The sequence below is a fragment of the Moschus berezovskii genome, chromosome 16 (genome assembly GCF_049115385.1).
Source record: "Moschus berezovskii isolate FMDL1 chromosome 16, NW_MosBer_1.0, whole genome shotgun sequence".
NCBI classification, from domain to species: domain Eukaryota; kingdom Metazoa; phylum Chordata; class Mammalia; order Artiodactyla; family Moschidae; genus Moschus; species Moschus berezovskii.
The window spans coordinates 77,587,319-77,612,032 of NC_142475.1; the positions used below are offsets into that span (position 1 = coordinate 77,587,319).

Below are 24,714 nucleotides of genomic sequence, written 5' to 3' on the forward strand. Positions count from 1 at the left end.
AAGCAAGGTGACAATATACAGCCTTGACGCACTCCTTTTCCTATTTGGAACCAGTCTGTTGTTCCATGTACAGTTCTGACTGTTGCTTCCTGACCTGCATACAGGTTTCTCAAGAGGCAGGTCAGGTGGTCTGGGATTCCCATCTCTTTCAGGATTTTCCACAGTTTATTGTGATCCACACAGTCAAAGGCTTTGGCATAGTCAATGAAGCAGAAATAGATGCTCTTTTGGAACTCTCTTGCTTTCTCCATGATCCAGTGGATGTTGGCAATTTGATCTCTGGTGCCTCTGCCTTTTCTAAAACCTGCTTGAACATCTTGGGGTTCACGGTTGACATATTGCTGAAGCCTGGCTTGGAGAATTTTGAGCATGACTTTACTAGCGTGTGAGATGAGTGCAATTGTGCGGTAGTTTGAGCATTCTTTGGCATTGCCTTTCTTTGTGACTGGAATGAAGACTGACCTTTTCCAGTCCTGTGGCCACTGCTGAGTTTTCCAAATTTGCTGGCATATTGAGTGCAGCACTTTCACAGCATCATCTTTCAAGATTTGAAAGAGCTCAACTGGAATTCCATCACCATACTTACCAATAGGATCATACTTACCAACAATTACTTTAAATGTAAATGAGCTGAATGCCTCAACCAGAAAAGACTGGCTGAATGGATATAAAAACAAGACCCCTATATACGCTGTCTACAAGAGACCCACCTCAAAACAAGGGACACATACAGACTGAAAGTGAAGGGCTGGAAAAAGATACTTCATGCAAATGGAGATCAAAAGAAAGTAGGCAGAGCAATATTCATATCAGATAAAATAGACTTTGAAATAAAGGCCATGAAAAGAGACAAAAAAGGACACTACATAATGATCAAAGGATCAATCCAATAAGAAGGTATAACAATTATAAATATATATGCACCCAACATGGGAGCACCACAATATGTAAGGCAAATGCTAACAAGTATGAAAGAGGAAATTAGCAAGTCAGACAATAATAGTGGGAGACTTTAATACCCCACTCACACATATGGATAGATCAACCAAATAGAAAATTAGCAAGGAAACACAAACTTTAAATGATACAATGGCCAGTTAGACCCAATTGATATCTATAGGACATTTCACTCCAAAACAATAAAGTGCACCTTTTTCTCAAGTGCACATGGAAGATTCTCCAGGACAGACCACATCCTGGGCCACAAATCTAGCTTTGGTAAATTCAAAAAAACTGAAATCATTTCAAGCATCTTTTCTGATCACAATGTAGTAAGATTAGATGTCAACTAAAAGAAAAACTATTAAAAATACAAACATATGATGGCTAAACAACACACTTCTGAATAACCAACAAATCACAGAAGAAATCAAAATATGCATAGAAACAAATGAAAATGAAAACACAACAACCCAAAACCTATGGGATTCAGTAAAAGCAGTGCAATACAAGCTTATCTCAAGGAACAAGAGAGAAATCAAATAAATAACCTAACTTTATCCCTAAAGCAACTAGAAAAAGAAGAAATGGAGCACTCCAGGGTTAGTAGAAGGAAAGAAATAATAAAAATTAGGGCAGAAATAAACGAAAAAGTAACAAAGGAGAGTATAACAAAAAAGAACAAAACTAAAAGCTTGTTCTTTGAGAAGATAGATAAAATAGACAAACCATTAGCCAGACTCATCAAGAAAAAAAGGGAGAAGAATCAAATCAACAAAATATAAATGAAAATGGAGAAATCACAACAGACAACACAGAAATACAAAGGATCATAAGAGACTACAATCAGCAACTATATGACAATAAAATGGACAACTTGGAAGAAATGGACAAATTCTTAGAAAAGTATAACCTTCCAAAACTGAACCAGGAAGAAATAGAAAACCTTAACAGACCCATCATAAGCATGGAAATAGAAACTGTAATAAGAAATCTTCCAATAAACAAAAGCCCAGGACCAGATGGCTTCACAGTTGAATTCTACCAAAAATTTAGGGAAGAACTAACACCTATCCTACTCAAACTCTTCCAGAAAATTGCAGAGGAAGGTACACTGCCAAACTCATTCTGTGAGGTCACCATCACTCTAATACCAAAACCAAAGATGCCACAAAAAAAGAAAACTACAGGCCAATATCATTCATGAACGTAGGTGCAAAAATTCTCAACAAAATTCTAACAAACAGAATCCAACAACATATTAAAAAGATCATACATCATGACCAAGTGGGCTTTATCCCAGGGATGCAAGGATTCTTCAATATTCGCAAATCAATCAATATGATACACCACATTAACAAACTGAAAGATAAAAACCATAAGATTATCTCAATAGATGCAGAGAAAACCTTTGACAAAATTCAACATCCATTTATAATAAAAAATCCTCCAGAAAGCAGGCATAGAAGGGACATACCTCAACATAATAAAAGGCATATATGATAAACCCACAGCAAACATTATCCTAAATAGTGAAAAATAGAAAGCATTTCCCCTAAAGTCAGGAACAAGACAAGGGTGACCACTCTCACCACTACTATTCAACACTGTTTTGGAAGTTTTAGCCACAGCAATCAGAGAGGAAAAAGAAATAAAAGGAATTCAGATTGGAAAAGAAGAAGTTAAACTCTCACTGTTTGCAGATGACATGATCCTCTACACAGAAAACCCTAAAGACACCACCAGAAAATTACTAGAGCTAATCAATGAATATAGTAAAGTTGCAGAGTATAAAATTAACACACAGAAATCCCTTGCATACCTATACACTAACAATGAGAAAACAGAAAGAGAAATTAAGGAAACAATTCCATTCACCATTCCAACGAAAAGAGTAAAATACTTAGGAATAAATTTACCTAAAGAAACAAAAGATCTGTATATAGAAAACTATGAAACACCAATAAAGAAATCAAACACGATACAAATAGATGGATAAATACACCATGTTCACAAATTGGAAGAATCAATATAGTGAAAATGAGCAATCTATAGATTCAATGCAATCCCTATGAAGCTACCAACTATATTTTTCACAGAACTAGAACAAATAATTTCATAATTTGTATGGAAACACAAAAAACCTTGAATAGCCAAAGCAATCTTGAGAAAGAATGGAACTGGAAAAATCAACCTACCTGACTTTGGGCTATACTACAAAGCTACAGTCATCAAGACAGAATGGTACTGGCACAAAGACAGAAATATAGATCAGGAACAAAAGAGAAAGCCCAGAAATAAACCCATGGACCTATGGACACCTTATCTTTGACAAAGGAGGCAAGAATATACAATGGAGAAAAGACAATCTCGTTAACAAGTGGTGCTAGGAAAACTGGTCAACCACTTGTAAAAGAATGAGGCTAGAACACTTTCTAACACCAGACACAAAAATAAACTCAAAATGGATTAAAGATCTAAACATAAGACCAGAAACTATAAAACTCCTAGAGGTAAACATAGGCAAAACACTCTCTGACATAAATCACAGCAGGATCCTCTATGACCCACCTCCAAGAGTAATGGAAATAAAAGCAAAAATAAATAAATGAGACCTAGTTAAACTTAAAAGCTTTTGCACAATGAAGGAAACTATAATCAAAGTGAAGAGACAGCCTTCAGAATGGGAGAAAATAATAGCAAACAAAGCAACTGACAAAAGAATTAATCTCAAAAATATACAAGCAGCTCATGCAGCTCAATACCAGAAAAATAAATGACCCAATCAAAAACTGGGCCAAAGAACTAAACAGACATTTCTCCAAAGAAGACTTACAGATGGCTACCAAACACATGAAAAGATGCTCAACATCACTCATTATCAGAGAAATGCAAATCAAAACCACAGTGAGGTACCATCTCACACCGGACAAAATGGCTGCTATCAAAAAGTCTACAAACAATAAATGCTGGAGAGGGTGTGGAGAAAAGGGAACTCTCTTACACTGTTGGTGGGAATGCCAACTAGTACTGCCACTATGGAGAACAGTGTGGAGATTCCTTAAAAAAATGGAAATAGAACTGCCATACGACCCAGCAATCCCACTCCTGGGCAAACACACCAAGGAAACCAGAACTGAAAGAGACATGTGTACTCCATATTCATTGCAGCACTGTTTATAATAGCCAGGACATGAAAGCAACCTAGATGTCCATCTGTAGACGAATGGATAAGAAAGCTGTGGTACATTTACACAATGGAATATTACTCAGCCATTAAAAAGAATGCATTTGAATCAGTTCTAATGAGGTGGATGAAACTGGAGCCTATCATACAGAGTGAAATAAGTCAAAGGAAAAATACCAATACAGTATATTAACATATATATATGGAATTTAGAAAGATGGTAATGATGACCCTGTATGCAAGACAGCAAAAGAGACACAGAGATAAAGAACAGACTTTTGGACTCTGTGGGAGAAGGTGAGGGTGGGATGATTTGAGAGAATAATATTAAAACATGTATACTACCATATATGAAATAGATCGCCAGTCCAGGTTCGATGCATGAGACAGGGCACTCAGGGCCGGTGCACTGGACAACCCTAAAGGATGGGATGGGGTTGGAGGTGGGAGGCGGGGTTCAGGATGAGGGACACATGTACACCCATGGCTGATTCAGGTCAATGTATGGCAAAAATCACAAAAATATTGTAAAGTAATTATCCTCCAATTAAAATAAATAAATAAATTTTTTAAAAGGTATTCATACTACTCACGAAAACATATAGTGTGATTTGAAGTGGTCTTGGAATCAGTTCAGTTCAGTCACTCAGTCGTATCCAACTCATTGCGACCCCATGGACTGCAGCACACTAGGCTTCCCTGTCCATCACCAACTCCTGGACCTTGCTCAAACTCATGTCCATCGAGTCAATGATGCCATCCAACCATCTCATTCTCTATCATCCCCCTCTCCTCATGCCTTCAATCTTTCCCAGCATCAGGGTCTTTTCCAGTGAGTCAGTTTTTCAATCAGGTGGCCAAAGTATTGGAGTTTCAGCTTCAACATCAGTTCTTCCAATGAACATTCAGGACTGGTTTCCTTTAGGATGGACTGATTGGATCTCCTTGCTGTCCAAGGGACTCTCAAGAGTCTTTTCCAACACCACAGTTCAAAAGTATCAGTTCTTTGGCGCTGAGCTTCCCTTATAGTCCAACTCTCACATTCATACGTGACTACTGGAAAAACCATAGCTTTGACTAGATGGACCTTTGTTGGCAAAGTAATGTCTCTGCTTTTTAATACAATGTCTAGGTTGGTCATGGCTTTTCTTCCAAGGAGCAACCGTCTTCATTTCATGGCTGCAGTCATCATCTGCAGTGATTTTGGAGCCCAAAAGAATAAAATCAGCCACTGCCATGAAGTGATGGGACCTGATGCCATGATCTTAGTTTTCTGAATGGTGAGTTCAGAACAATTTTTTCACTCTCCTCTTTCACTTTCATCAAGAGTCTCTTTAGTTCTTCTTTGCTTTCTGTCATAAGGGTGGTGTCATCTGCGTATCAATCTGCGTATTGATATTTCTCCAGCAATCTTGATTCCAGCTTGTGCTTCATGCAGCCTGGCATTTCTCATGAGGTACTCTGCATATAAGTTAAATAAGCAGGGTGACAATACACAGTTTTGATGTACTCCTTTCCTGATTTGGAACCAGTCTGTTTTTCTACGTCTGGTTCTAACTGTTGCTTCTTGACCTGCATACAGATTTCTCAGGAGGCAGGTAAGGTGGTCTGGTATTCCATTTCTTTAAGAATGTTCCACAGTTTCTTGTGAGCCACACAGTCAAAGGCTTTGGTGTAGTCAATAAAGCAGATGTTTTTCTGGAACTCTCTTTTTCAGTGATCCAACGGATGTTGGCAATTTGATCTCTGGTTCCTCTGCCTTTTCCAAATCCAGCTTGAACATCTGGAAGTTCACAGTTCACGTACTGTTGAAGCCTGGCTTGGAGGATTTTAGCATTACTTTGCTAGCATGTGAGGCAAAGAGTCGGACACGGATGAGCAACTGAACTGAGCTGAACTGAGGTGAATGCAATTGTCCAGTAGTTTGAACACTCTTTGGCACTGCCTTTCTTTGGGATTGGAATGAAAATTGATCTTTTCCAGACCTGTTGCCACTGCTGAGTATTCCAAATTTGCTGGCATATTGAGTGCAGCACTTTCACACCATCATCTTTTAGGATCTGAAAGAGCTCAACTGCAATTCCATCACCTCCACTAGCTTTGTTTGTAGTGATGCTTCCTAAGGCCCACTTGACTTTGCATTCCAGGGTGTCTGGCTCTAGGTAAGTGATCACACCATCGTGATTATCTGGATCATGAAGATCTTTTTTGTATAGTTCTTCTGTGTATTCTTGCCACTTCTTCTTAATATATTTTGCTTCTTTTAGATCCATACTATTTCTGTCCTTTATTGTATTCATTTTGTGCATGAAATATTCCCTTGGTATCCCTAATTTTCTTGAAGAAATCTCTGGTCTTTCCCATTCTATTGTTTTCCTCTATTTCTTTGCATTGCTCACTGAGGAAGTCTTTCTTATCTCTCCTTGTTATTCTTTGGAACTCTGCATTCAAAGTTCAAAGGGTATATTTTTCCTTTTATCCTTTGCCTTTAGCTTTTCTTTTCTCAGCTATTTGTAAGGCCTCCTCAGACAATCATTTTGCCTTTTGGCAGTTCTTTTTCTTAGGGACGGTCTTGATCACTGTCTCCTGTACAATGTAACAAACCTCCATCCATAGTTCTTCAGGCACTCTATCAGATCTAATCCCTTGAATCTATTTGTCACTTCCACTGTATAATCATAAGGGATTTTATTTAGGTCATACCTGAATGGTCTAGACGTTTTCCCTACTTTCTTCAATTTAAGTCTGAATTTTGCAATAAGGAGTTCATGATCTGAGCCAGTCAGCTCCTGGTCTGCTCCTAGTAGGCCAATTCACAGTCAGCTCCCGGTCCTGATTCATACTACTCATGAAAACATATAGTGTGATTTGAAGTGGTCTTGGATTAACTGTAAATGTACATTTGTAAACTCTACGGCAACCACTAAATAAAGTTTTTTTTAAAGTGTCACAGATATGCTAAAAAAAACCCAGAGAAATAGAATGAGCTTCTCCATTGAATGTTCACTTGAAGCCACAAAAGACAGAAAAAGAGTAAAAGATAAAAATAGGAATAAAGAATAAAAGTAACAAAAACAGTAGCAAATACAGTAGATATTAATCTGATTATATCAATAAACACTTTGAACATCATGATTTTTAAAAACCAGTTAAACAATATAGATTGTCAGAGTGAATCCAAAAATAAGACCCAACTATATGTTGTTTGGGCTTCCCAGGCGGCGCTAGTGGTAAAGGACCCACCTGCCAATGTAGGAGATGTAAGAGATGCAGGTTTGATCCTGGGTCAGGAAGATCCCCTGTAGGAGGACATGGGAACCCACTCCAGTATTCTTGCCTGGAGAATCCCATGGACAGAGGAGCCTGGTGGGCTACAGTCCATGGGGTCACACAGACATGGACATGACCGAAGTGACTTAGTACACATGCACATATGTTGTCTACAAGAAAACCAGTTTAGATGTAAATATACACATAAATTAAAAGTAAACTGGTGGAGAAAATATAGCCTGCTAACACTAATCTGGTTCCAAATAGGAAAAGGAGTACGTCAAGGCTGTATATTGTCACCTTGCTTATTTAACTTATATGCAGAGTACATCATGAGGAACGCTGGGCTGGAAGAAGCACAAGCTGGAATCAAGATTGCCGGGAGAAATATCAATAACCTCAGATATGCACATGACACCACCCTTATGGCAGAAAGTGAAGAGGAACTCAAAAGCCTCTTGATGAAAGTGAAAGAGGAGAGTGAAAAGGTTGGCTTGAAGCTCAACATTCAGAAAACAAAGATCATGGCATCTGGCCCCATCACTTCATGGGAAATAGATGGGAAAACAGTGGAAACAGTGTCAGACTTTATTTTTTTGGGCTCCAAAATCACTGCGGATGCTGATTGTAGCCATGAAATTAAAAGACGCTTACTCCTTGGAAGGCAAATTATGACCAACCTAGATAGTATATTAAAAAGCAGAGACATTACTTTGCCAAAAAAGGTCCATCTAGTCAAGGCTATGGTTTTTCCAGTGGTCATGTATGGATGTGAGAGTTGGACTGTGAAGAAAGCTGATCACCAAGGAATTGATGCTTTTGAACTGTGGTGCTAGAGAAGACTCTTGAGAGTCCCTTGGACTGCAAGGAGATCCAACCACTCCATCCTAAAGGAGATCAATCCTAGGTGTTCATTGGAAGGACTGATGCTTAAGCTGAAACTGCAATACTTTGGCCACCTCATGCGACGAGTTGGCTCACTGGAAAAGAGTCTGATGCTGGGAGAGATTGGGGGCGGGAGGAGAAGGGGACGACAGAGAATGAGATGGCTGGATGGCATCACCGACTCGATGGACATGAGTTTGAGTGAACTCTGGGAGTTGGTGATGGACAGGGAGGCCTGGCATGCTGTGATTCATGGGGTCGCAAACAGTCGGACACGACTGAGCAACTGAACTGAACTGAACTGACTGAACACTAATCTAAACAGGAGTAGCTGTATTAATTTCAAACAGAGCACATGTCAAACAGGAAAAGCTATCAGGAATACAGCATTTCATAATAATAAAAGGGTCAATTCCCCAAGAAGACATGATAATCCTTAATGTTATGATAGATAGTGATAATCCTAACAGAGCATCAAACTATACAAGGTAAAACTGATAGAACTATAGGGAGAAAGAGATATATCCACTACCATAGTGGAGGCTTCAACACTTCTCTCTCAGAAATGGACAGATCCCATGGGCAGAAAATCAGGAAGGACAGAGGTGAACTCAGTAACATTATTGATCAACAGTTTATAATACACACCAATAGATTATTTCATACAACAGCAGAATACACATTCTTCCTGAGCTCACACGGGATAGTCACCAGGACAGACCACAGTCTGGGCCATAAAACACACCTAACAAACTTAGAACAGAAATCATACATTGTCTGCTCTCACACCACAGTGGAATTCAAACTAGAAATCAATGACAGAAAGACAACTAGAAAATCCCATAACATATGGAGACTAATTAACACACTTCTAAATAACACATGGGTCAAAGAAACCTCAGGAGAAATTTTTAAATGTTCTGAACTAAGTGAAAATGAAAATACAACTAATCAAAATTTGTGGGATGCAGAAAAAAGCAATGCTTAGAGAAAATTATAGCATTGAATGCATACATTAGAAAAAAAAGATCTAAAATTAATCATCTAAGTTTTGGAAACTAGAAAAAGATGAACAAATTAAATCCAAAGAAAGCAAGAAGAAAAGAAATAAGACTTAGGGCAGAAATCAGTGAAACTGAAAACAGTAAATCAATAGAAAGAAAAATTAATGAAACCAAAAGCTGGTTCTTTGAAAAGATCAATAAAATTGATAAGCCTCAATCCAGGCTAGCAAAAAAATAGAGAAGACACAAGTTACAAATATCAGAAATGAAACAGGGAGAACCACTACAGATCTTGTGGAAGGTTTAAATGATAATAAAAGAACATCATGGAAAATTCTATTTCCACAAATTTGATAACCTAGATGAAGTGAACCAATTCTTTGAAAAACACAATCTGCCCAAACTCTCACAAGAAGAAACAGAATTTCAGCTTTGTAAGATGAAAGAGTTCTAGAGATCGGTTGCACAACAGTGTGAATATACTTACTGAAATGTACATTTTCAAATGTTTAGGACAGTAAATTTAATGTTATGTGTTTGTTACCACAATAAATTATATATATGCATATTATATTGATATATATGTATGTATATATATCAACCCCTAGGTCAGGAAGATCCCCTGGAGAAGTAAGTGGCAATCCAGTATTCTTGCCTGAAGAATCCCATGGAAAGAGGAGCCCGGCAGGTTGTAGTCCATAAGGTCACACAGAGCAAGACACAGCTGGAGCAACTTAGGACACACACAATTACCATAGGGAGGGCAAGGAAAACCAGTATGTATTTGAAGAATATGCCCCCTTTGAGTAATTTTACAATTAAAATGAGAGAGGAAGAAGCAGATGTGACCTCCGCATCGTTACCAACAGTGGGTAAGACAGGGCACCTGGCAAACGTCTCCCCTGCCAGGTGAAGGGTGGGCTGATGAGGAAGAGTGTTGAGGAGAATACTCAAAAGTGTTGAGGGAAAGGCTTGTGAACGGTGAGAACAAGGCTCACACAAGCCTTCACTTTTCAGCAAACAGAACTATTCATATCTTTTCAAAAATATTTTAACTTCAGAAACTTAACAAAGAGTTCATTACACCATATTTAAAATCCACAAAGGAATTATCGGTCTCTGCAAATTTTTCAGTGACTCATGCTCCCTATTAAGTTACACAAGTTATTATGTGAAAAGTGTGACTCCCTCAGTCATGTCCAACTCTTTGCGACCCCATGGACTGGAACCCACCAAACATCTCTGTCCATAGAATTTTCCAGGCAAGAATACTGGAGTAAGTTGCCATTCCCTTCTCCAGGGGATCTTTCTAACCCAGGGATCAAACCCAGGTCTCCCACATCGCAGACAGATTATTCACTGTCTGACCACCAGGGAAGCCAAAGTTATTATATACCTAAACCTAGTATTAGATTCTATGACATTGTGGAGCTCTTCTTCAACTTCACATAATACTTCTTATCATTTATTTCTTTAGAAAATTAAGATATCACATTTTTAATAGAAAATGTTCTGAACTGGAGAAAAATCTGTTTTTATCAATTGCCCATCTAATAATTCTCTTAAACCCTTTTCCTGTTCTCCTCCAAAGCAGAAGCCAGCAAACACAAGCGCAAACATATATTATGGACAGAATCATCCTGAATTCATGTGGCCATGAGCAGTGACTGTCAAACTCTAAACACATCCTATTTCTCATCCACACTTACACAAGTCCTAATCGCACCCCTGCTTTTGGCCAAATTCTCAGAAAGTCATTGAGCCGTCCTGTTTTCATTTCCAAATAAAATAGATAAATTTTCAAAATTAAGGCTGAGCCTGATAAGCAAAGTATACATCGACTTGTAGTTTTCAGCCCAGGAATAACTTCATTGGACATTCAATTCTCTCATGACCTTCTAAGAATAAATTTTCTTTTTTTGATTAAGAGGCATTTCAGCTGACCTTCCTACAGGCTTAACTGTTGACAAGAACATATTCCTGAATGCCAGTACATGAAACAACTAAAAAATATTTAGATGCAGCTGTCATTCCTGCAGAGGCAATTTGTGAGAAGTAAGCAGTTTCTTAATCGTTCACTTATTTATTTACTCGACACATGTTGAGCTTCCCTGTTCTTCAGCATTTAGGCAAGCAAGTGTTATTCGTGCTACCTGGAGTGGATCTGCCCTACCTGGAAGGATGGGCTGCCCTTTGTTCAAAACAGGAAATTCTCGACAGACTTCCCCATCCTCTTGATCTCGTGCCAACCATCGTTGAACAGGTATGTGAAACTGTCTTCCAGCATTCAGGTCCCACAATTTTATCTATAACAGAAACAGCATGACTTCTAAAGAACATAATACATTATCAAAGAGTCAAATACAATTTTCTGTCCAAGCCCGAGACTGAAGAAGGCTTTCAACTTTCTTTTAGTAAAAGCTGTTGAACACTTGACAAGAAAAATGCTAATTTCTTCTATTGCTATCTCAAGTACAATGGCATTTCTTTTCTCTAATTTGAAATTTTTCAATTTCTTATTTCTCTATATTGAAATGCCAAACATGCCAATTTCCTCCTAAATTTTCTAAGTGTCATCCATATTTTCCTATTTGGAAAGATAATTACAATTTTAAAAAATCTATTACTTCCTTGTTCCAACCTCTTAGTAATGACTTTTTTTTATTTTAAAGTGATTTTCTAAAACACTAGCATGAGTTTAGATTTCACGCACTACAGATTCAGATCGATATAGTTCCTTCTTTGGGTTCCTAGCAATTACTGACATTCAAGGTATCATTCTTTATTTGGATACCTATTATACCATATTAGGGCTTCCCTGGTGGCTCAGATGGTAAAGACTCTGCCTGCAATACAAGAGACCCAGGTTCAGCCCCTGGGTCAGGAAGATCCCCTGGAGAAGGGAATTACTCATGCCCGTATTCTTGCCTGGGGAATTCCATGGAGGTAGTAAATAGTCAGACACAAACGAGGGACTAACACTTTCTATAACGTATTTTATCTAATCTATTCATCTTGGACTTAAACAAAGATGTTAATAAATTCTGGTAGGATCAGACGAATGCTCCAAATCATTGAAAAGTATAAATATGTTTTCTGATTCTAAAATCTATACCTCGATGAGTAGGGTACTATTATTCTTTTAAAAGTTTCAATGAGCTCTTGTTTTATCTGTTAAATTAATCTTCATTTCAGTTCAGTCGCTCAGTTGTGTCCAACTCTTTGCGACCCCATGAATCAAAGCACGCCAGGCCTCCCTGTCCATCACCAACTCCCGGAGTTCACTCAAACTCATGTCCATCGAGTTGGTGATGCCATCCAGCCATCTCATTCTCTGTCATCCCCTAATCTTACTATCTTTAAAATGCCTTAAATCAGAGATTTTCAACTTTAATGTGCTTAGAATATCATGTTGTAATAAAGGTAGATTGTTGATTCCTAAACCTACTGTCTCCGTGGGCCCTGGTAAACCCAAGAAACCTACATTCATAAAACCCCATCACACTTTGAGCAAGGCTCCCCCAAAACAGAATCCATTCCCTTCTGCCACCACTTCTGTCAGGTTTTTAATTACAGTTCAAGGAAGACTATTTGAGAAATACAAAATAAATTACCATTTGAAAGGCTTTATTTTGTAACCTTTCTTAAATAAACTGTAAGAAACAAGATGGAAGTTCAGAAAAGCAACATGATTATTTTATGGGCTGTGGACATGTATCATTATTGCTATAAGGGCTCTGTGTTTTCATTCAAATCCCTTCAAGTTATAGGCACAAGTTAGCTTACTTAAAAATTCAAATTTCAAACTTCTAAACCATACTATAAAAATTCAACATAAAATCCTCTACCCATTATCTAGCATCTTGATTTGCTAGTTATGTAAGGGTGTTATATACTCAGGATAAGACCTTGGATCAAGAACATATCCTCTTCACTGGTGCTGAAGGACGGGTGAGGTAAACCTCAGGCAAACATGTGGCCTTGCAATGAGAGAGGAATCACCATAGACAGAAAGACACTAAAAACTTTCGACCTGACACTTTTGTTTTTCCTTGGCAATATTAAATAACTTTTTCAGATCACTTAACCACTGACTCAGCTTCCCAGCTTCATAATCCACATAATATTGCTTATTGGTTACTAACCAAATGAGTTAGTGATCACTTTCATAAATTAGTTTAGCTCACTAGGAGAGAAAAATAAAAGATAGTATTATTATTATCATATATAATCATTTACATACTAATGTGAATACCATACTTCAAAAGTACTAAACAGCATAAAAGAGAAAAGTATCTTATATAGAAGCCAGGAAGTAATCCCGAATTTTGAAATCTGACTTCTACACTCTGTGTTTTCATGAAGTAAATTTCATTTTTGCATTCCGCTTCAGGATCTTTTGTGTCTTTAATGTAAAAGAATGGCATTATTAATAAATATATATTTATGCTAATGAAATAAAAGATATTTACTCATCTTCCAGGAATTTTTCACTAACTTTCTCATATATTATAAAACTGTAGAAGAAGTTTGCCAAGAATATCAGGGGTTTGACTGGGTGTTCTTTGCATTTTGAGAACTTGCTTAAAGATTATTTATTCTGAAATGACAAAAGATGTAGATACACCATACATAAAAATGGATGACAAGTTGTGTGACTTGCAGTGTTAAAGAGGTACATTTCTGCAGTCACTGGAATAAGTAAAATTTTTAATTCTGAACAATGTAGAAAATTTAAGCCTTCTTTTGCTCCTGAAAGTACTCGGGGAACATTATGTCACTTAGCATGAGTAGACTAAATTTGAGGAGTGGCACTCCAGTCTAGGAGATAAGTATTTCACCAAGGGAAATGAACTATTTTTACAACTCTTCTGAAGCAGATACCATCCACCTAGTCATGTTTCCATCACTATTACAACCAGGCGGTGCTAGTGGTAAAGAACCCATCCGCCAATGCAGGAGATGTAAGAGATGTGGGTTCAATCCCTGGGTGGGGAAGATCCCCTGGAGGAGAGCATAGCAACCTGCTCCAGCATTCTTGCCTGGAAAATTCCATGGACAAAGGAGCCTGGCAGGCTACAGACCATAGGGTCGCAGAGTTGGACATGACAAAGGTGACTTAGTACACAACCAGATCAAGAAGCAATGTGAGTTTTTACAGAGTCCCAAGTGTTTTCTTTGCAAAGAGGTTAGAGGACAGTTTGGTTGAGGTGCTTCTCTCAATTAATGAGGTGTTAAATTATTGATGGCACATAATACTGCTCCCTTGAGGAATACACTGACTAAAAGGCTCAGATTTTGCTTCATCAGTTCACAGTGCAAAGTCTGACTCCCAAGCAGGATTTACAAGGATCTGGCAAAGGATGGAAGTATGGGTACCTCTTTACCTCTTTACAGTGCCAGGAAGGGGAGAGCCCGGAGTTGGTGTGACCAACGCGGATCTTAAAGAGCGTCCCAATGTCTCCAACCGTGATCTGTAAAGGAACCACAAGAATTTCTTTCCATGTAATTTCATAAAATCCATTTTTAAAACCTTATATTACAATATTACATATTGATAGAATAATCAATCAACAAGATCTTAGAATTATACAAATTTACACACCTAACAACAGAGTGCCAAAATATATAAAGCAAAAACGGACAGAACTGAATGAAGAAATAGTCTACAAAAATTGTCAGAGATGACTTGAATAACTCCCCTCTTTGAATAACTATAGAACAACTAAACAGAAGATCAGTAAGGAAACAGAGAACTTGAACAACATTACACACCAACTAGATCTAATAGACAGAAGGTTCCACTCCAACAAGCAAGAATACAGAGTTTTCCTGTGGCTAATGTATGTTGATGTTTGGTAGAATCAATGCAATACTGTAAAGCAATTCTCCTTCAATTAAAAATAAATAATTTTTAAAAATACCAATATAGTTTTCTCAAATACACACAGAATATTCTACAGGATAGATTATACGTTATGTCACAAAGTAGGCTTTGACAATTAAGCATCTTTTCTAACTACAATGGAATGAAACTAGAAATAAATATAAGAAAGAAAACTGGAAAATCCCCACATATGTGTAAATTAAACTACATACTCCAGCAATGAATGAGTCAAAGAAATTGCAAGGGAAATTTAAAAATTTTGAGATGGATAAAAATAACATACAAAAACCATAGTGGAGGGGACATCCTTGGAGGTTTAGTGGTTAAGAATCTGCCTTTCAATACAGGAAACATGGGTTCGATTCCAATGGGGGAACTAAGATGCCATGTGCTGTTTGGCAACTAAGCCCACATGCCAAAACTACTGAACCCACATGAGTGCTGAAACAAAAACGATTCCACTGCTGGTCTTCCCTGCTTCATTTTTGCTACCTCTGTTTCTCCCTAGATCTTGATCTCAGTGGGTCTAGCCAAGACCTAATCACTTGATGACAACTTCTGTGCTTTCCTTTATTTGATCATTTTTCCCTTTTGACCTTGACTTTTAGGTTTATCTGTTAATGCCTCACACAGAAAGGCATAGCCCTTACTCCTGACAGCCATGACTATAGAAACAACAAATGCTGGTCATCCAGTATTTCTCTCCAGCTGTTATCTCTTATCATATCATAGTTTTACTTGTGTGCAATCCACTGGAGCAAAAAAAAAAATGCCACAAATTACTTTTGACTGAGCTTCTGCAAGACATGTGTTGTTATGATAAGAGGCACCCAATTCAATAGATTGCATTCATTCCAAAGTATTAATACCTACTAGATGCATCCCTTATGTTATCAGGTTTTACTCAGTTTTGCTACTCACAGTAAATGTGTCTTCATGGCCATTCTGAAATCGGGCTCCATCTGTTCCATAAAGATATATGGGAGCTGAACTTCTATGCTGTCCATACAATATAATATAAATCTGTGAGCTGGTCCCGGCATTTGGCAAGTCACTGGTACTTATGGAAACTTTCCAGTTACCACCTATACATGCACAAACAACACAGAAACTTACAACAACTTATATAATGGAAGACTAGGAAGAGCAGGTCATCATGAAGCTGAGAGAGTTCAGGATGGACATAACTTACTTTTCTCCATCTCCTCCAGAAAAGTGCTATAACACAGGATTTAGAGCTGATTTTTTAAATACTCAATAAAATGACTGCCTCCTACATTGTAATTGGGAGAATATTTCCTAGAAGATCTTTAATAAGGTTGTCATGGTTGATCATGCCTAAACTCTAAGAGTCACTATTTAAGTTCTCCTAAGTTCCCAGAAGATGGTCATTAAAGCCATGAAATTAAAAGACGCTTACTCCTTGGAAGGAAAGTTATGACCAACCTAGATAGCATACTTAAAGGCAGAGACATTACTTTGCCAACAAAGGTCTGTCTAGTCAAGGCTACGGTTTTTCCAGTGGTCATGTATGGATATGAGAGTTGGACGGTGAAGAAGGCTGCGCACCGAAGAATTGATGCTTTTGAACTGTGGTGCTGGAAAAGACTCTTGAGAGTCCCTTGGACTGCAAGGAGATCCAACCAGTCCATCCGAAAGGAAATCTGTCCTGGGTGTTCATTGGAAGGACTGATGCTGAAGCTGAAACTCCAATACTTTGGCCACCTCATGCAAAGAGTTGACTCATTGGAAAAGACCCTAATGCTGGGAAGGATTGGGGGCAGGAGGAGAAGGGGACAAGAGAGGATGAGATGGCTGGATGGCATCACTGACTCGATGGACATGGGTTTGGGTAGACTCCAGGAGTTGGTGATGGACAGGGAGGCCTGGCGTGCTGTGATTCATGGGGTCACAAAGAGTCGGACATGACTGAGTGACTAAACTGAACTGAAAAGTTCCCAGAATTTTAACAAAATATCTCCAATAGTTTTAGCTCTGACATATAATATATACACTCATAATTATATCTTTTAAGATCTTTTGAGCTCAGATGTTTATTTTCCAGAATAAAAATTATGTAATAATTTACATAAACATAAAAATTGGAATCAGATAATTTAAAGGAATTTCAAAAGTCACCTGATACAATTTCTTCACTTTAAGTATTCCTAATTAAAGTAACTAAGTTCCACAGATGTTTAGTAAATTTTGTACCACACAGCAACAAATAAAAACAGTGCTAGACCATATACTGTTCCTGCTGAACATAACTGAGATAAACTAAAGATATTGACAGTAGTATGATATTCAGTCTAATTTTGCAAGGTTTTCTTGGAATAAACATCAAGAATTGATTAACAAGAAAACTGAAGTAATGAAAAATCAGGGAAATACACTCAAGCTTATATCAAAAAAGAGAGAAAATAAGGCAGTAAAATTCAGAACTGTGAACTTAATATTCTACTCTAGAATGTGAATTACTCTCATCCATATTTGAACTAAAGTATATTTCCTATCTTGATCATTCAAATAACAATCAAATTCTAGATTTAAATTTTACTTATATGGTACAATAAATATATGTTAAATGAATATCTGTTTTTTTAAATCTACTTTAAAACAAGAGATTCTACTTAATTTTTCCAACAGTAAAAAGGCATGTTAGGCTACCAAATCATCTTGGTAGACAATCAGTTAGTAAATAGAAATGCTGTTTTAAAAAACTGAAAGAGGGACAGGCTGTCTTTAACAATGGCAGAAGCAACTAAATTGTAATTACAAACTACAGAGCTGGGAAAACCCTAGCTGTTTTCTGTAGAATAACTAGTATGTTAGCGCTTGTTTGAATAAAATGAAAGAAAGCTCTTCAGCTTTTGCTGCCTTAGAAATAAAGCAAGAGTTCAGGGAGATCAATACTCGCTAAATGTACAAGGACCAAATCAATAGGGAAAGAAATTGCCTTTTCCAACAACTACGATGAGAAAAGATGAAAGGTATAGGAACAGAAATAAAACTGAAAATAATGAAATATGATGTCTGTTTACCATATGTTTTTGCACCTCTTTAAATCACTAAAACCTTAAACTTGGAAGGGAGTGTTGTAAAAACTAAAGTAGAATCTAAAGATCATGAACTGAGATTCATCTTTTAGTTTATAACTTCAATCAATCAACACCCTACAAGTCACTGAGTACTCCTGGGCCTCCAGGGTCACAGGGAGGAGCAGATGGAAATCATAGAATGACGTCTTGGTCCTGTGCTAGTCTACAATCTAGATGAAGCAGGAAGGCCAACACACCAAAGAGCAAAAAATACCAGAACAGAACATTCTTAAGGTAGGATGTTGATGAAGTGAGGCAATGTTACAGAAAAGCTAGCAAAATAAAACATTTTTAATTAAAAAAAACAAAGATGGTATAAAACCTTGTGCTATAATCTTTGTAAAACAGAAGCCAAGAGAAGAGTGAGACACAATTTCAGGAATTTATAGGGCAGCTAACCTGGCTTGCTCAGCAGCATTATGGGAAGAAGGAGAATAAATAAAATTCTACAAACCTTAATATTCATGCCCTTGTTGTTACTGCTGTTGTTAAGTCACTCAGTTGTTTTCAACTCTTTGTGACCCCAAGGACTATAGCCCACCAAGCTACGAAGGATTTCCTGTCCATGGGATTTCCCAGGCAAGAATACTGGAGTGGGCTGCCATTTCCTTCTCAAGGGATCTTCCTGACACAGATATCAAACCCACGTCCACTGCATCGGCAGACGGATTATTTACCACTGAGCCACCAGGGAAGCCCATTCATACCCTATTAGGCCCTAGTTTGAAACAGCAGGTTGAAAGGTGAGTAGATGGGCTGGATAGAAATGGGATGCAGAGAATGGACAAATGGACAAATAGTTTGATAAAAGATTCAAATTACTATAACATACACAAAATAACTAGAAATTTTCAAAAGCCCTTTATCGTTTAAAAAATAATAATTAAAATTGGTAGTTACATCATTTTAACAAAGAACTACAGGCCCCAGATGGTGAATTTTCTACCAAAACTTTAAGAAACAAATAATGCCAATCCTACACAAATCCTTTGGAAGAACTCCCAACTCAGCATGTGAGATGAGCATTACTCTGATACCAAAACAAGACTAAGGTACAATTAGAAAACTACAGAGCAATAACCCTCATGAACATAATTGAAATATTCTCAACAAAAGTATTTGGAAGTGAAATCAACCACAAACTTTAGGTTGATCTCAGGAATGCAAAGATTTTTCACATTTAAAAATTAATCAGTGCAATCCACTGGGCTTCCCAGGTGCCGCAGTGGTTAAGAACCTGCCTGCCAATGCAGGAGATGCAGGAGACGCGGGGTCCATCCCTGGGTGGGGAAGATCCGCTGGGGGAAGAAATGGCAACTCGCTCCAGTATTCTTGCCTGGAGAATCCCATGGACAGAGGAGTCTGACGGGCTGCAGTCCATGGGGTTCAGAAGAGTCGAATATGACTGAGCAACTGAGCACACATCAAGTCTGTGTATGATTTCACAGGACTTTGGACCCAAGGAAGATCACACCCAGGGTCTCACCCATACCTGACTTACATGCTATCAAAGATGGGCTTCCACACTTTTTGAGATGACTATATGATATTATATGATACAAGATATTTTGGACTTAAAGTTGATCCTGGAATGATTAAGACTTTGGGGAATGGTGGGATGTGGTAAATACATTTCGCATGAATTTTCTAGGACAGGAAAACTATTTTGAGTTAAGTCCCCAGAAACCATGTTCAAGCTCTCACTCCTGAGCCCTGTGCATGTGACCTTACATGGGGACACGATTGCTGTGGATGTGATCAGCTAAGGTAAAGTCACACTTGCGTGGCGCTGCTGTCCTTTAAAAAGAGAAGAGACAGAGACAGAAGGAAGACTGTCAACAGAGATCGGAAATATGCAGCTGCAAGCCAAAGAATTCAGACTTGTAGCAACGAGGCAGAATAAATTCCATTTGCTCCTTGTTTTTAAATTGGTGGGTGCTGGCCAAATATAAACCACTAATGAGCTCAGCCGCAAAGTGTCTGACTCTTTGCGACCCCGTGGACTATAACCCACCAGGCTCTTCTGTCCATGGGATTCCCCAGGCAAGAATACCAGAGTGTGTTGCCATGCCCTCCTCCAGGGGATCTTCCCAACCCAAGTATCGAACCTGCACCTCCTGTGAAGGCAGGTGGGTTTTTTATCTGCTGAGCCATCATCGGGGAAACCATGAATACCACTGGCCATTGTATTCCAAGCAAGGTGGCAAAAAAAAAAAAAAAAAAAGGTGTTGCATTGCGGCTACCACTGTTTGAAGATTGATTGTGTGAAATCAAAAGTGGTCGTAAAATAAATAACTTCTGAGTAGCAGGAGACACAGAACTAATGGAAGAGAACTGCTTCTCCAATCCTTCCACAGAAGCCTTTCGTTTGCCACCCCGGAGTAGCAAAACGCCAACGTTGAGAGTCCAAGACAATGATGGACAGCTTTACAAATGGGCTGTTGTGTTTGGTTCTCTGTGGCACTCCTCTGAACAAGGCCTCTAAGCACCAAGCTGACTGGACTCACACATCTTGTCCTGACTTCTATCTACACCCAGGAGCATAAAGTACATGGCTAATTCCAGGCTGTGTACCTGGAGTGCTTGAAAACTCCCAGCAAGGCATTCAGGGCTTTGGTCTCCAGCTGGTTGAGCAATATTTAAAGAAGAGGGAAACAAGAGGAGATAGAATAACAGCAATTTTGAAAGAGAACAGAGTTGGAAAATTTTGCACTATCTGCTTTTAAGACTTATTATGAGGCTACAGTAATCAAGATGGTGTATTTTGGCATACAAATAGACACACCGATCAATGAAATAAAATAGAGAGAACAGAAATACTCCCACACATATATGGCTGAATGATTTTCAACAAAAGTCTAGCCTTTTCAATTGCGAGTATTTCAATGGGAAAAGAATAGTCTTTTCAACAAATGGTGATGGAATAATTGTACATCCACCTGAAATAAAATGAGCCTTGGCCCTTTCATATATAAAATGAAATTTATGTATACTATCATGTACAAAAAATAACCTCAAATGAGTCAAATACACCCAAGGTAAGCACTAAAACTATAAAACTCCTAGAAGAATACATAAAAGTCCTGTTATTGGGCTAGGCAGAGATTTCTTAGATGGGACTTGAAAGATATAAACCTTATATCTTACAAAAGATATAAAAATAGAATTTTATCATATTTTAAACTTTTGCTAATTGAAAGTCTCATCAATAAGAAAATTAAAAAGCAAGGTACTTAAATATTTATAATTGTTATATCTTCTTCTTGGATTGATCCTTTGATCATTATGTAGTTTCCTTCTTTGTCTCTTTTAACGGCCTTTGTTTTAAAGTCTATTTTATCTGATATGAGTATTGCTACTCCTGCTTTCTTTTGGTCTCTATTTGCATGGAATATCTTTTTCCAGCCCTTCACTTTCAGTCTGTATGTGTCCCTCGTTTTGAGGTGGGTCTCTTGTAGACAACATATATGGGGGTCTTGTTTTTGTATCCATTCAGCCAGCCTTTGTCTTTTGGTTGGGGCATTCAACCCATTTACGTTTAAGGTAATTATTGATAAGTATGATCCCGTTCCCATTTTCTTTATTGCTTTGGGTTCGAGTTTATACACCCTTTCTGTGTTTCCTGTCTAGAGAAGATCCTTTAGCATTTGTTGGAGAGCTGGTTTGGTGATGCTGAATTCTCTCAGCTTTTGCTTGTCTGTAAAGCTTTTGATTTCCCCTTCATATCTGAATGAGATCCTTGCTGGGTACAGTAATCTGGGATGTATGTTATTTTCTTTCATCACTTTAAGTATGTCTTGCCATTGCCTCCTGGCCTGAAGAGTTTCTGTTGAAAGATCAGCTGTTATCCTTATGGGAATCCCCTTGTGTGTTATTTGCTGCTTTTCCCTTGCTGCTTTTAATATTTGTTCTTTGTGTTTGATCTTTGTTAATTTGATTAATATGTGTCTTGGAGTATTTCGCCTTCGGTTTATCCTGTTGGGGACTCTCTGGGTTTCTTGGACTTGGGTGATTATTTCTTTCCCCATTGTAGGGAAGTTTTCAACTATTATCTCCTCAAGTATTCTCTCATGGACTTTCTTTTTGTCTTCTTCTTCTGGGACTCCTATGATTCGAATGTTGGAGTGTTTAACATTGTCCCAGAGGTCTCTAATATTGTCCTCATTTCTTTTAATTCGTTTTTCTTTTTTCCTCTCTGTTTCACTTATTTCTACAATTCTATCTTCTAGCTCGCTTATCCTGTCTTCTGCCTCTGTTATTCTACTGTTTGTTCCCTCCAGAGTGTTTCTGATCTCATCTATTGCATTATTCATTGTATATTGACTCTTTTATTTCCTCTAAGTCCTTATTAAACCTTTCTTCCATCTTCTCAATCCTTTTCTCCAGGTTATTTATCTGTAACTCCATTTTGCTTTCAAGATTTTGAATCATTTTCACCACCAAAATTCGAAATTCTTTATCAGGTAGATTCCCTATATCTTCCTCTTTTGTTTGTGTTGGTGGGCATTTATCATGTTCCTTTACTTACTGGGTATTTCTCTGCCTCTTCATCTTGCTTATATTGCTTTGCTTGGGGTGGCCTTTCCCCCTTCTGGCAGTTTGTGGAGTTCTCTTTATTATGTAGTTTCCTCGCTGTGTGTGGGGTTGGACAAGTGACTTGTCAAGGTTCCCTGGTTAGGGAAGCATGTGTCGGTGTTCTGGTGGGTGGAGCTGGATTTCTTCTCTCTGGAGTGCAATGAAGTGTTCAGTAATGAGTTATGAGATGTCAGTGGGTTTGGAGTGACTTTGGGCAGCCTGTATATTGAAGCTCAGGGCTATTTTCCTGTGTTGCTAGAGAATTTGTGTGGTATGTCTTGCTCTGGAACTTGTTGACCCTTGGGTGGTGCTTGGTTTTAGTGTAGGTACGGAGGTGTTTGATGAGCTCCTATCGATTAATGTTCCCTGGAGTCAGGAGTTCTCTGGTGTTCTCAGGATTTGGGCTTAAGCCTCTTGCCTCTGGTTTTCGGTGTTATTCTTTGAGTAGCCTCTAGACTTCTCTATCTGTCACTTCCAAGGTGGTTCCCTCTGTTTTAGCTTTTTCTGTTTGCTGGTCTCTTCAGTGTCTAATTTCCACCCTGACACTAGGGGGCGGTGGTGGACACTTTTTAAGGCTCAGTTGTTCAGTCCTGTTCTGGGAATGGAGGAACACTGCAGACAAATATCTCTGGCGTCTGTGGGGAGTCCTCGCAGTGTCTTGGTCACTCTGGGTTTGCCCCTGCTCATGGCGCATGTTCTGTCCCAGTCTACACTGCACAGGCTCTAGGTTGCTCTGCCAGGCACTATCCGAGGCCTGCACTGGGTTGTATGCACTTCCCATGTCTGAGTGGCTCAAGTTCAGGTTCTCGGGTACTCCACAAAGGCACAGACTTGGTTGGGCCTGGGTTTTGTGCCTTCCCCGGTCCCAGCAGCTCAGGTGACCAGGTGTTTGGTGAGCGCAGTAGCTGCGACTTATCGCCTCCCTGGTCCCTGCTGCTCAGTTTTCTGGGTGTACAACCGGTGCACCTTCTCAGGCGGATATCGACCGGCCAGAGCCCAAGAAGTCTTGATTAGCAACGAAGCCTGCCTGCAGTTTGGTATCGGATGCCTTTCTGGGGCCGCGGTTGCCCCCTTCCGGCTCTGGCTGCACTCCCCTGCTTGTCTCCGCAGGGGATGGGAGATGGGCTGACCGCAGCTGGCTCGCTCTGCTCAGTCCTTTGTTTTACTATAAATATTTATGCACCCAACATAGGAGCACCACAATATGTAAGACAATTACTAACAAGTATGAAAGGGGAAATTAACAACAACGCAATAATAGTGGGAGATTTTAATACCCCACTCACACCTATGGATAGATCAACTAAACAGATAATTAACAAGAAAACACAAACTTTAAATGATACAATAACCAGTTAGACCTAATAGATATCTAAAGGACATTTCACCCCAAAACAATGAATTTTACCTTTTTCTCAAGTGCACATGGAAACTTTTCCAGGACAGATCACATTCTGGGCCAGAAATCTAGCCTTGGTAAATTCAAAAAAATTGGAATCATCCCAAGCATCTTTTCTGACCACAATGCAGTAAGATTAGATCTCAATTAAGGGAGAAAAACTATTAAAAATGCCAACATAGGCTGAACACGCTGAACAACACGCTGCACAACACGCTGCTGAATAACGAACAAATCATAGAAGAAATCAAAAGAGAAATCAAAATATGCATAGAAATGAATGAAAATGAAAACACGACAACCTAAAACCTCTGGGACATTGTAAAAGCAGTGCTAAGGGGAAGGTTCATAGCAATACAGGCACACCTCAAGAAACAAGAAAAAAGTCAACTAAATAACCTAACTCTACACCTAAAGAAACTAGAAAAGGAAGAAATGAAGAACCCCAGGGTTAGTAGAAGGAAAGA

General features: G+C 38.6%; 1 protein-coding gene across 1 annotated transcript in view; it reads right to left on the minus strand.

Annotated features, from left to right (window-relative positions):
- RP1 (RP1 axonemal microtubule associated) overlaps positions 1-24,714 on the minus strand; it is a 137,386-nt gene that overhangs the window by 61,429 nt on the left and 51,243 nt on the right. The window contains exons 4-6 of the mRNA XM_055432611.2: positions 16,094-16,257; positions 14,673-14,759; positions 11,459-11,591 (exon numbers count right to left, since the gene is read on the minus strand). Coding sequence (XP_055288586.2) covers positions 11,459-11,591; positions 14,673-14,759; positions 16,094-16,257 — 384 coding nt within the window. The remainder of the gene's footprint in view (positions 1-11,458; positions 11,592-14,672; positions 14,760-16,093; positions 16,258-24,714) is intronic.